At 36.2% G+C, this 14632-nt stretch overlaps 1 protein-coding gene across 7 annotated transcripts in view; it reads right to left on the reverse strand.

The window, feature by feature from the left end:
* The window catches only part of DENND1B (DENN domain containing 1B), a 171383-nt gene that overhangs the window by 40154 nt on the left and 116597 nt on the right, over nucleotides 1–14632 (reverse strand). For 6 of the 7 annotated variants that reach the window (XM_049807720.1, XM_049807717.1, XM_049807716.1 and 3 more), the window contains one exon: nucleotides 9205–9330. The exons of the other annotated variant lie outside the window; for it this stretch is intronic. In XM_049807720.1, the coding sequence (XP_049663677.1) occupies nucleotides 9205–9330 (126 nt within the window). The remainder of the gene's footprint in view (nucleotides 1–9204; nucleotides 9331–14632) is intronic. 7 annotated transcript variants of the gene reach the window in all.

Genomic DNA, 14632 nt, shown 5'->3' on the forward strand with positions numbered 1-14632 from the left:
GCACAGACCACTGGACATTTCTGATAAGGATTCTCTCCAATTCTGTTATTCTTGTCAATACTTTGTGATAAATACTTGAAAGTGTTCAGCATAACTGGATAAATAATAGGTACATTACAAAGTTTGTGTAGCAATCAAGGCACATGAACTGCTTTCATCATAAAGCCAAAAGGCCTTGCACCCAAGTTTACAAAACCAAAATAATTACCAGGTTAGAAACAATTACCAAAGGTCTCAAAGACAGAAAATTTGGAATCCAACAAAATGCCACACCTAAATGTACCGTCAAATATTTTACTACCCAAAAGCTACATATATAGTGCAGTGCCACAACAGAATAAAAGACACCTCAGCCATTCAAAAGAAAAAAGATCAAAAGACAGCTGCTATACAGAGACAATAGCTCCAACTGTTAGCCACTTTAAAGACAAATTTATTCATGCCCATGACCACCACAGCTTTCTGCTCCTAACCCTGTTTAACTGTAATCACACATGCTATTTCACACATTTTCCTATCATTCTGGCTAACTGTGCAGCTATGTGTTTCTAGAATACCACAAAGTGTTTTCCACATGTCACCTAGGTGAGTTTGGTGGAGTAGCTCTAAATCATTTTCAACTGCTCTTTACACCTTGCACTTCATTTTTAAATGGTTCCAGTATGATCCAAGGAAATGTTGCAGTAAAAACACCAGGACGTCATTTTAAAATCCTATTCTTATGATACCAAAAGCTCTTCTCCTTTTAAGCCTCTCTTTTAAGAGGTCCAATCCCACTCAGCAAAGTACTTAAGTTTGTGTTTAACTTAGTTTTAAGTTTTACATCCTTACTTCTTTCTGAAACCTCTGATTTTAGAAAAGAAATCTCACTGGACAGCTAGAAGCTATACATTTACCTAACGTATTCCTTCCCCTTTCACAAGTTAGCTGGAATGCTGTGATATGCAAACCCATCTCCGTATAATATGTAGCACTGTGCCAATCAAGTTCCAGAGGAAGCACCCAAGTTACTCCACCTACTACTTATCCCAGGATAACTGCTGAACACTGTACACATGCAGGACATGCTGGATCTGCCAAACAGCTTGAAATGTTTGTGGTACTTTAAATAGCACTGCCTTCCTGACCCACTTTGCATTAGCTATTCTTGAGCTCCTAAAGACTCTTGTCTTAAGAGGATGACCCCAAGCTACTTCGCAAATTCAAAGTGCATCAAAACAAATGGAATAGTCTCCAGTGAGACATGGTGGTACAAGACATAGTGTTCCTGAGGGCAGACTCTCTTCTCAGTTTTGTCGTTCTTCCAGAAAATTTCAAGGCAGCAAATTATAACAACTCTTATTTATATATATAGTTGTTGTTGTTGTTATTAAACAAAGAAATGATTTCTGGAAATACAGAGGCTTTGCAGGGGTGCAGAACTGACTAGATGATGGCTCATGACACACTATGAAACATTAAATTTAGGACCAAAGACAGAGAACAGTGTTTTCAAAACATACTATTTGGAAAAATACAAACTAAGCTATGCCTCCACTGCCATTTTCCCAATTGTCTTGGTGTCCTGGTTTCAGCTGGGATAGAGTTAACTGTCTTCCTAGTAGCTGGTACAGTGCTATGTTTTGAGTTCAGTATGCGAAGAACGTTGATAACACACTGATGTTTTCAGTTGTTGCTCAGTAGTGTTTAGACTAAAGTCAAGGATTTTTCAGCTTCTCATGCCCAGCCAGGGCACAAGAAGTTGGCACAGGACACAACCAGGGCACCTGACCCAAACTGGCCAGCGGTGTATTCCATACCATGGGACGTCCCATCTAGTATAGGAACTGGGAAGTGGGGGCGGGGAATCGCCGCTCAGGGACTAGCTGGGTGTCGGTCAGCGGGTGGTGAGCAATTGCCCTGCGCATCATTTGTACATTCCAATCCTTTTATTATTGCTGTTGTCATTTTATTAGTGTTATCATTATCATTAGTAGTTTCTTCTTTTCTGTTCTATTAAACCGTTCTTATCTCAACCCATGGGTTTTGCTTCTTTTTCCTATTTTCTCCCCCATCCCACTGCGGGGGGGGGTGGGGGGGGGGGGAGGGGGGGGGTGAGTGAGCGGCTGCGTGGTGCTTAGTTGCTGGCTGGGGTTAAACCACAACACTTGGGAAAGATGAAAGAGAAAAAGGAGAGGTTATCTTCCAGCAGAGAGAAAACAGGCATAGTTGCTCTCCCTTTCACATCAGCCTGGGAAGAGAGAGCAGTCAGATAGTTTTACTTAATGGCACTTCTCCTGCCTGAGCCATGTAGCAGAACGGCAGGAAAGGGTAGTTAAACACACATTTTTAGTGCATGCCTGTAAATTTTCCCAAATACTTTCCTTTAATCACTGGATGCTTCAGATACTTAGTAAGCACTCATGCATTCGTGCATCTTTTCCCTTATCAGTACAGTTCAGAGACAGAATAACCAAAGCTATTCCTTAGCTGCAAATTTATTTAGGTCTATAAAGAGTTCACATCCAAAAGTCATCTATGTTATTTGAACCTACGACAGCAAGGTTGCTTTAAAAATTTGAGTAGGTTTAAAGCTCCTACCTGTTCGGCACATGAAAATGAGAAAATCTATTGAAACCTGTAGAAACTCCACACTGAAGTTCTCTCAGAATATCTGCTCTAGCTTTACTGAAATAGCATTAAATAATATAATTAACTCTAGCTCTTTTATTTGTTCAAGGCTCTGAACAAAATTGTTTTCCAAATAAAACTTTTTAAAATCTTCAATATTATTACTATAAACACAAAGCCCTCTGAAGTGCTATTTAAAAAATAAATTATTGACTCAAAATAAAGAAAAATAGTTCTAGAAGTTTTTGTACATAAAGCTTATAACATTCTCATTTCTGCAAATACAACCATGTACCTTTAGAAACTGAGTTTTGGAGGAACGCTCCACTGATAATTTAATTCCTAGACCATCAAATGTCCCCTGTTGTATTGATCTACAATGTACTTCCAAAACAAGTTCGATCAAAACCCAGTGGGGACATTATACTGAAAAGTAGACAGCTAATACTCAGACCAAACAATCCATGTCCAAACAAGATACCTGTCCTTTTAACAACAGTTGCTATAGAATTTTCTTCCCCTTTCATAGCTTGCCACACACAGCAGGAATTTCTTACTCTATGCTACATTCACATTTTAAGCAAGCTATTTATACAGACCCCAATAGAACGTGAAAACAGTGAGCTAAAACAGTGTGATCATTTTAAAAGGAAAGATAATCTAGATTAGAAGGTATGTTTGTGCTTTCTAAATCTGTTGATACTTAACTTGAACAAGAAGTACAAAATTCAGATATTTCAGAAAACACTCATATCGCTTTAGTGTGAGATGACTTGTACCAACTATTTGTACTACCGCTATAATTAATACCATTTCATATGATAGCACTTGCTTATTACATGAAGAGTATAAGGTAGGTAGGTATGGCCATAGCTTCTTCAGTTTTGCATGATTTATTTTAAAAAAAATTAAACTGTATTTTTGTTTGATATTAAAATTGCTCTGTTTAAAATCAAGGAAGTACAAAGCTGAAATTGCATCTGCTGTCATGACATTCAGAGGTGAAGGCCAGGGGATAACTGAGTATGACCTATGATTCTACTCAGGAACGTGCCATTTAAAATTACAAACAAATTTCTGCAAAATTTGCAAATTTCTTGCAATCTACCCCCCTCCCCCCCAAAAAAAAAAAGATTCAGATGTGCTGGTATTTCTTATAGTCACAATTAAACCCTACAACAACTCCTATTAATACAGTATCTATATTCAATAAAGGACTACTACACTCCTTAGACAAATTAAACAATATGGTTTTCACCATGTAAAATAAAATTCTTAAGAAAGTCACAATAAATAGTCATAACAGATATTACACAGGGTGGTTCTGGATTTAAACACAAACTATGTTCTGGCATTTCCTTACTCTTTCTCTGTTTCTGTACTCTGCTGTACTTTTTATGCCCAGCTCTTGGGGGAAAGGTAAACAAGTCACTGCCCATTTCAAGAGATACTTGTCCTCAAAAGGTTTCATTTTGAAACTCAGTTATAAGCAATCATTACTTATGCATTCTCAAGAAATTCAGGTGCATTTTGAAACTTAAAATAACTTTTTTTCCCTAATATAACATTTAATTACATTAGTTTGATTTATTGCATATTGAATACAATACCTGCATCTGCTGGAGTTCCGATGTCACTACTTAAAATAGTGTCAATACTGGCCCAAAGCACTCCAGTTAGCATTCAATTAAAGTGAGGTCTGACAGGTTGTGCTATCTTCAAGCTGGAAGTTATCTCAGCACCCCTGGCGTGCTGATGAGACCATGAACTCCTACTGCTGAGCATTCCAGAGCAAGCCATTAGCCTTTGCTCTTCATTTCTTAATTCCTGATGAGTGATGTTACAACTATCATAACTTAAAACAAAGCTATCCTGGGTTTATTTCTTTTGGTTGAACATCAAGAGCTTTGAGGACTTTTTCCCCAAAAGAGGTGATTTTTTCAACAACTTCATCTTTTTTTAGCTAATTCTTGAAGAAAAGCCCATTTTTCAAAGGTAGAAAATAATTTACTATTGCTTATATTCCACAATCTTTTAACAGATCTGTCATAAAGTAAGAGGATTTGTTTATTTGGAATACATTTGAAATGTATTTGTCTTGCCATGATTTATTACCTTTTCTTAAAAATAAAAAATAAAAATATCACACCTGTATTTCCTCCTGATGTTTGCTGCTTAGGAGCAAACAACTTTTCTGATTTGCTTATTTTCCTTATTATGTTAAAATTAATCTCTATCATGGTGAATACTTTTATACTTATTTTTTCACTCATTCCTCATTCTCTTATCTACCTCTCCCTCTCTAGACATGGATTGGGAATATTGCCTGTTTAAGAATTCTTTACATCATATAGTGTTTTATTAAATGACCATACTGTATGTTATTAACGGAAAAAATTTACTAGTCTTTGCTTTCATCTGCAAGGTTTGCGCAAGTACATGCGTAAGGCCCTTTTTCGCTAGCCATCACAGAGTTTTTAAAATGTTTGACTGGCGTGGGTCTTGTTTGATATAAGGAAGGATGCCTAAAAATTACCCATGAAGAATGTGTAAAGTAAAATAGCTAGAAAGAACACAACATTGCCGATACATTGATTGAAAAAATGACACAAACTGCACAACTGTAATCTTTGTATCTAAGTTCCACCTATGCACGCAAGTCTGGAACATGGAGCGTGCAGTATTATTCCATGATAAATTCCCAAATGCTGGACTTGCTAAAGAAAACAGGAGCAACAGAAGGTTCAAGGCTAAGTTGTGGCCACCCAAAGTAAACATAATTTGGATTTGTATATGCATTTACATGACGTAAGAAGCACTTCCCTCACAACAGTCTGATCATTGCAATGCCTCAGCAGGGTTAGACTCTTTTGATCAAAATTGGTTGTGATCACTGATGCTGTAGATCATGCAGTGGCTCACACTGCAGCTGCTAGATGGGTGAGTACAACCATGCACTGACGACTTGCCTTTCTATATTTCAGGGCTCCTCATAACAAAACAGTTTGCAATGACCTCATTGCCACTGCTGGAGACACCCCCACTCCCACCCGCCAAAGTACATGAACATTCCACTGTCAGAGCATCTCACCCAACGTCTCAAAATGGATTTCAGTCCTCTACATGAACAAGACCATATACAAAAACATTGTAATTCACCATTCCACTGAAGATATTTTATTCAATAAATACCGAAAAATAATCCAGAACGACAGTGAAGCAATTTTTTCAGTCATCTCCACCTACCATGCATGAACCCGATTCCTTCTGGAATAAACTGAAGCAGAAAATGAGTTCCAGTTAGTCATGGGTATTCAGTATTGAACACCAGACTAAAATAAGAACCACAATAAAGCTAGAAATGCACACTGTGTGGATATCAGGTCCTTAGCACCAACTGTACTGTTTTGCTCTACAGATCTATTCCTATCGTTCAATATTTGCTAATGTAAAGTATAGCATATTACAAAAATACTTCTGGCAGTTACATCAATTTGACTGATTTCTTTAATTCAGTATTGTGATTAAATCAGAAAAAACAACTATTTCCACTTTTCTTGGAAACTTTTACTGGATTAAGTTTTTTACTATTTATTACACAAAAAAATATGATCACCTTTATCTATTACATGTCATATTTCCTCTCTGTATTAGAGTAGTCAAATTTTCCATATGGTCTTTTGGAGTCCCATGAACTCCTTTCAAGACCCCTGAAGCTTCCCATTTTCCTTTTAATCAGTCATTTTTATTTTTTTTAAAATAATTGCTAGACGTTTGTTCAAGACATATTGCTATACCGAGGAGAATCTGTCCTATGCTGAAAACAAACAGTTGCACAGAATGAGTGTTCAGTGTGATGAACAGCGCATGGAGTGAAGAAAAGTGTTGGATGAGTACAGACACTATTAAAGCTGTTCTTTACTCAAAGTGAATATTAATGATAGCTGTCTCATGTTTCAAGTTAAAATCATACAGAACACACTGTTGCAAGGAAAATAATTTTCAATTTACAAGCAACCAATAACTACCCAAATACATTATTTTATTTTTCATCAGGATGCCTGAAATCCTAAAAATAGTACCCCAAAACCGCTCAGTTCTTGATTCTGAAAATATGACAAACTTATTTATAGCAAAAGTATTTCAAATCTCTACAGAAAATTTCTCATTTAAGTATACCCCCTACAAATTTTCTACACGAATACTACTGGAGCTCCTGAAAGAATGTAAATAAAGTCCATAGCTGTGGTTTAGATTTCTTTATCAGATCCAGCACCACAAACTCCAAAACAAAGGGTACTATTTCCTTTGCAATAACAGTTGACAAGTTTTGACACTCCTGACAAATGGTGGCAATAGTCAAATGTGATTTGGTTTTTTAACTTCCCAATTCACAATGCATTAAACTGAGTTCAAAAGGCACATATAAAATATGCTTAACAATCACGGGACAGCTCCTCTTAGCTTCTACTAATCCAGAGCAAATTCAGCTTCTAAGAAATTTTTCTATCACAACAAAAATTCTGTAAAATACTAGATTAGTTAAAACTATGTGAACACAGCTCAAAACAACAGTTACACTTTCCCCCCCCCCCCCCCCCCTCTAAATACGCTTTGTCTTTGGACAAGTTGATGCCAATCCAATATATGCTGGTATTTGCCAGCAGATGTCTGCCTTAAGATATTCTGAAATAACATATCTTTAAAAAAAAAAAAAAAATCAAGCCACAATGGTTTCATAAATATCTCTTCTTATATGCAATCAGTGGAGCCAAAAAAAACCCCAAAATCCCCAGAAACAACCCCGCAAAAGAAAATAATGCAGAAAGAAAGACTGCAAAGGTCACTGACAAATATTTGCCAGTTGAAATGATGCACGGAGCACTACTTCCAACACAGTGCAAATGTAGATCTCTCAGATGTGCCAACAAATAAACTCAAATAAAATGGAAATCAGTTAAAAGGAGAGCTCATTTCAACAGAGATGCTAACCAGAATGCTAAAGAACTTGCACATTCAGTTCAACAAACTTACCAAAAAAAATAAAGGACTGACTGGACCCTATTTCTGGTCAGAACAGACATAAGGACATCAACCAGACTGACATCATTCTGTTTGCATATACTGAATGTAGATTAAGACACTTTTTGACTTAACGGCTCTTCCTGCAACCTGCCATGGAGCTGACATGGGCCAGTGCCCTCACCTTTAGACTAAGGGACAAATTAGATAACTCCTCCTGAAGCAATGTCAGATAATGCCACTATGGAATAAACAACAACTATCTGTTTTGTTGAAATTAGTTGTTTTAATGAAATTAGTACTGTGTTGAACTCTAGCAATTTTGGAAACAGGTACTGTCATTTCAATATAGTACACAAACTAGCTTTCTGCATCATAAGAAAACTATAATGACTGCTAAACACAAATACTTGAACTAAATATTTAAACATTACTTCATTTCTGCATGGGTTACTTTTCATCTCAATAACAATGGCCATCAGCGACACAGACAGCTAGTGTGTAAAACACGGCAAAAAAGACTACCCATAAGAGAACCACTTGGGTAGAAGGAAGACCGTGCCACACCATATTTTAATGTTTCCTCCAGGAAAAGGCCTCATCTGGAATTAATAACTATCCTATCCATTTCCATCAAGGAATACCACATAGTTCCTTACCCAGCAACAGAACACAGGGCCCTCCTCACCCCCAAATAAACATCCACCCACGTACCCACACACCCACCAGTTTTACAAACTTGACGCCTCAAGTATCAAGTGATTTTCTCCTATCAAATCTCAATATTTATCTGAATCCATCAGACCACCAAACATCATCTCCTCAGAATCTGATTCAGCCAATGTCACCTCAATGCATTTTATCAAATGGAACTGCTATCAGTAGTTTGCAAATACCATAGTAAAAGAAAAAGACTGACAGATGAAATGAATCTCTAAGTTGTTTCTGATAAATGATTTTACCTCTAGTAGGCTCAATATGTGCCACCCTCATAAACCAGAAAGGATGAAAGCCCATAATCTACTGAGTACCAGCAAAACGTGAGAAATACAAATTCTGAAGTTCCGATGGGATGAAATGGGTTTTCATTTCTCCAACTTATCAGTGGAATCAAGATAAGTGCGTAACAGAAGAGATACATGTTTGACTCACATCTGGCATCTGCTAGGAAATAACAAGCTTCTGGCCTCAAACACAGCAAAGTCTCTAGACCGGCACAGTGAAAAATGATGGGAGTCTGAAAGCCTCTTCAGTTCTTCACCACATTAAACCAGGTGAGTTGTGTGTAAGTAGTTTCATTAATACAATCTGATTTTATACTAAATAAATTGTAAGAGTGATACAAATAAGAAAATAGCCAACTTTGGATGAGTATTTATTTTTCAGTACAACTCACTGTCAGGAGGTGGTAGTGTCTTCTAAATTGCCGATGTATTTTTAGCATAGAGTAAGATTTAAAACATTCTCTTTAAAATGTTTCAGACTGGGGTAAAAAATTTCATATTTTCCTTACAAAGAATGAGACCATGCTCCTACAAATTAAGGAAAAAAGTTATAAAGAAGAAGCCTTACTGGTTTGTATCTTAGTGCATCTCTGTAGGATCCAAACAGTGCTGCCTGTGCCCGAAGAAAGGCCTTGGCTACTCCATCACCCGTAGCTGTAGACTGCTTTTTCAGTTTATTTTTCAAGGCCGAGACCTGCATGGCAGAGCGGAACAGTTAAATTAACACCTCAGAAATTGGTACAGCGAGGTATGAACCCAATCAGCAGGCAAACCATGGTGTCTACAGGTCAGCCAAAAATTCATCCTCCTCCTTGATAGCTTATCTTTTTAACTGCAAAGAGCACCTGCTGGTCTGTTAATTGAAATGAAAGCAGGGGATGATGGTAGAGTGCTAATGCAAATTGGTTTATGCTCTCTTTTTTTCCCAAGGCCTCTTGACATAAATAAGCTTAATTATTTTACAGTAAGATGCATGTGAGCCCCTTTTCTGCAGATTTTTTTTTCCTCAATCATGACATGTACCTACTTGTTTTGAATGAAGACAGTTGGATATTTTTTATTTATGCTATGAAGACTTATTTTTAAGGACTCTTAATGGTCACTTACTATTCAGTTTTAGATTGGTTTGGTTGGGCTTTTTTTAAGTCAAATTACTATCTAACATCATTTCTCATGCACCATGGGAGTAGCTGCTACCACTGTCAAATAGCTGAAAAAAGTTTGTGTAAATTCAGTGCTACATTGCCTTTAGAATTGTCCACAAAGATAAATCACATGAAAGGGAAAAAAATAAGAACAACACTGAAGAGACAACTGTAGTTTAAAAAAAAAAAAAAAAAAAAAAAAAAAGACGACGATTTTTATTTTAGTGCTTGACTTTTTTTTTTTTTGAGGAGGTCTGTCTGTTTTTACTTGGCAAATGGCAGTCACTGATTATATAGAATTAGAAAAAAAAACCCCAGAAATTTTAATTTAGATGACCCTTACTTGGAGATATGTTGGAGAAAAAAAATCATATAATTCTGGAATTATTACAGTATTCTTTAAAGAGATGTGGAATTACACCCAATTATAGTCTATACTCTCCTAATTTTCATCATGAGGGACATCTGGAGAAGTAAGTCAACTTCAATTATGCTGAATACATGTTTCTACATCCCTTTGTGTTGCAATATATCCAATAAAGCAATATTTAAGTCACTAAATACTATACAACAGAACACTCAGAGTTACTCTTTAAACAGAACATTATAAACACAAACTATCACCAAAACAGCTTTCATTCTTTTAGAAATATATGCAAGAATGAGTATCTTTCTGTTTCTTTATGCAAGCAGTCCTGACTGCTCTTGTAGATGATGATTGTAATTGAAGTGTCAACCTAATTAACAACTAAACTTTGAATAATGCTAATGAGTACTGAACATGGCATCAGAGAAAAGACCAGCTCTACAGGTGATAAACCTTCACAGTAGTGACATTTTCCAGTGTAAAGTCACAGTTACTGTGATCTGATCAAAGAGAAAGACCCCCATTGGGTCCAATTATAACTATAGTTTTGAAAAAAAATTATTGAGTTATGATGTTCATAATCTATGCAGAAAGGCCTTTACAGTATAGGTCTTTTCCCCATAGCTGTGATCTTTTCAATTTATATCCAAGCTCCATAGATCTAGATAAAAGTTTAGAGCCTGATTCGTTTAGCCCATGGAAAGCATACACCAAGGCTCATTTACGTTTTTTCCTTATATCCAAACAGAAAAAAAAAAGTACAAGTCTGAGTACAAAACACAGTTAAGCAGTTCAAGATTGAAAAAATAAATACGTGTCTTAGATTGGGGGTTTTTTTGTTCTGTACTGTTACTGTATGATTATTTTAGAGTTATTAAAAATAAGGTTTATTTAATTCTGGGGGAAATAAACGTATATATCCTTTGTACAAGGGAAGTCTGCCCATCAACATTAGCTCAGTTTCACTAAAACAAAAGCAGTAACATGAGGTCAAAAAAGAACTGTCAACCTTAAAATGTTGTCTGTGTCATGATGGACAAAGCAACTTCTAAATACAAGGGAAGGAAGAAGGAGAAAAATCTCTACATTCTTTTAGATGTATGTTGTTCTAAATTTTACCTTGTGAGTTTGGGGAAATTATGGCAGACGATAAGACAGGGTAAGAGAAGAAAGAGGGTAAAAGTGATGTAGAGCAGAGGAATTATAGGACAAAGTGGTGGATGTGAAGGAAAAAGGTATTTTCTGATTTCCTCAGTTCTTGCAGGCATTATGTACCCTAACATAAATCAATAAACAGGATGCTTTAGGCAAAAACGTGTTAAAAAACAATAGAAAGTAACAAATCTCCTGCTTCGCTGCAGTGTTGGTACATTATTAGTTCAACAATATTAAGACCATCCCAATTGGCTGGCAGTTTGGAGGAGGGTTCTCCAGCACAGAACTGTGTGAAGTCAGATTGCACATTTTTGTGCTGCCATTCTGGAGGGAGTTCGAGCCTAAAAAAGGCTATGCTGCAGTTCAAAAAAAGTTCCTCCAACTTCTGTTTCTCTCGGGAGGCAATGCTAAAAGGCAGGAAGAACTCTATTAGATTATTCTGCAGAAGTACTGGGAGCACAGTGTTCTTAAGAGAAAGCCTGCAGAGATAACATGGGCCACAGTTGTGATTTCCTAATCTTCACAACTGGAATCCTGGCTGAAGCACACTTGAAGAACCCTTGAGACCTGCCTAGGTTTCCCACAAGCTGAGGTCAGCAAATATGCATGCAGAGGGACAGTGCTTTCTCAGGGTTATCCCACCACCGAGTGATGGATGGCAAACCCAAGTTGAGCATCTGGGTAGGTTGCCGGCAAATTCTCCCAGTTCCACAGTTTAATCAAAGACAGAGTGAAAAAGCAGTTGTTACAGTCAATACAGTAGGTATAGATAAGAGACTCGGTGCTTTGAACTACTTAGAAGGACTTGGTGCACAGCAGGATTGTGAGTGCTTAAATCCATGAACCTAAAACCAAGGAAGTGTGAGACCCCTCTGAGTGACAATATTAATGTCTTAAAATTTCAAAGAAAGCACACACCAAGCCAAAAAAATACCAAGCAGAATCTTTATCAAAATCTCTTACTCATACATGCTTTAATCCCTCTGCCTATCTAGGATTAAGATTTCTCCCCTTCTTTGCATGCCTTAAACAGAAATAGCCTTTTACAAAGTTTAAAAATAAAGAACTGCAAACAAACAAACCACAGGGGTTAGAATGCTGTTAAAATTTATTTCTGGAAGACACCAGTGATCTGTTTCAGAAATGGTATTATTAATTTACACCAGAAGCAAACTGTTTTTATCTTCTCGTAGCAGCGGCTTCTCATAGGAAGGTGACTTCATTGGACTGCTAAACTCTACCAATGAAGAGCAATGAGAGCTTCAGGAAGATTTATATCAATAGAATAGTTTTTCAGAGATTTAGAAAGTCATGAGATTGATATGTGATTTTGCTTTCATATGTAATTAAGTATATCTAAAATGTAGAGACATATTGGTCATTAAAACAAAAAGTGTCATTTTTAAAAACAGTCACCCTATGTCCTTTCTAAGATTCCTAAAATATAACTATCTGATCAGAAACAAAGCATGATTAATATCTTTTCAATATCCATGTAAGTAGAAGAATAGAACTTCATATAAAGTTAAAGAGTAAAGGAATAAAATCATGTAACTATTAATCAAAGCCTTTGCTCCTGCAAAAACTTAAGCACACATATAAATTTAAGCACGTATAGAAGTATTCCAAACATTTGTTGCCTGAGAAATGCAGAACCATGCACTGGGGTTCCCAATGACTACCAGATCTCTCAAAAAAAAGACAGCCAGGTATTTCTCTGGTATCAGTGACAGTTGTTATGCTTTAATCTATTTTTTGATGTTCCCTATCAGATCATGTCACTATAAAAGTCAGCCCACTCTCAACAGCTAGAAAGTGAAAGAAAATGGCAGAGAAGGGAAACAAAACAAACACAACAAAATGGAATCTGATATTATTTAAATCAATATTGTTAATGAAAGGGCTTCTACTTATTTGATATTATCTACACACACAGGATTTTGGCATCTAAGATAGCCCTCCAGCATTTAATCACAAATACTCCTTTAGATAAGAACAACTACTTAATTGCAAATGTTTTTAAAACTAGTTGTACTTTTCAGTCTCACATTCTAGCTTCTAAAACTATATCGAGGTTCTACAGAATCTCAACTCTAAGAATTCACTCAAAATAAATAGTTGCCTCATAACACTGCAAACACCACTGACTGCTCTGAGTTTCTAAAAGGTATTAGTAATATTTTTGGCTATTTTCTGATGGGGAAACATAGTAAATTATGAGATTTAAATTTTACATAAAATCCTTTTAGTTGCATTGTTACACGTTGACCATAACTTCTTAACAGTACTATTAATCATTGTATTTTCAGAAATAATTTGCAGTCCCAGTAATTGTTTTATAAAGTAACTTTAATTTTCTATGTGAATTACAGCCTACTTCTCAAATGCTACTTTTAGAACAGTAATGTTCATAAACCCAATTTACGGTGTTAAAATCCTGTGACTTCAGAAATCTCAAACCTAAAACTCTTAAAAACCCATTTAGATTCTGTATTGCATCATAGTGTGTAGGCACCACATGCTACAAAGGCTACGCATCTTTCAAAAGCTCTGTAGATTTTACAGTTAACAATATTTAACAACTTCAGAAGATGCTAAAAGCCTATAAAGCCTATTGTTTTCTGAAGATCATATTTATAAAAGTTCTGCTTAGTCTATGGAGAAGTCAGTAAGACTTGGTTGCTAAAAGTGATGCCCTTAATTCGCCAAGCCTTTTTTGAAAGTGTTCAAATTTGAGCAAAGGAGTAGTCCTTTTGTCAGTTAACTGCAAGCAGGTATTGCAGGATCAAGCCCTAAGTTTATTAATTTGTGTCTATGGACTCCACTAATTTATATACATCACAAATGTTCTTTTTCTAATGTCTTACATTATTAAAGTGGTGGTATAAGTATTATTGTATTAGGAAACTGACTCCCACAGAAGTAACTACTTCTTTTCTTTTTTTTTTTTTTAATTAAAAAATAATAGACATATTCACAGTGAAATGATGAAATTTAAAAACAAGTGTTCTTGTCAGAAGAGAGTAAAAAGAGGGGTTCCCCCCCCCAAAAAAAAAAAAAAAAAACCCACAAAGGATTCCTGAAAGTCTTGCACTGATTTATTTTTCCAATTTTAAATACCTTAGGAGTAGCGGAACTGCTACTGGCATGGTAGTATTTCTAACAGTCAATAAATCTAAAATATTATGTGTGAATATTGGAATGAAGCCATTAAGAAGATTACAGCATGCAACACAGCAGAGGGTCCACATGAAAAAAGGACTGGTAATTCAGGACAACTGTGACCACTGACCTTTGCACAGTCAAGACCACTGGTCAGTCTGACAGAA

Source organism: Accipiter gentilis, chromosome 8 (assembly GCF_929443795.1).
Source record: "Accipiter gentilis chromosome 8, bAccGen1.1, whole genome shotgun sequence".
Taxonomy (NCBI): domain Eukaryota; kingdom Metazoa; phylum Chordata; class Aves; order Accipitriformes; family Accipitridae; genus Astur; species Astur gentilis.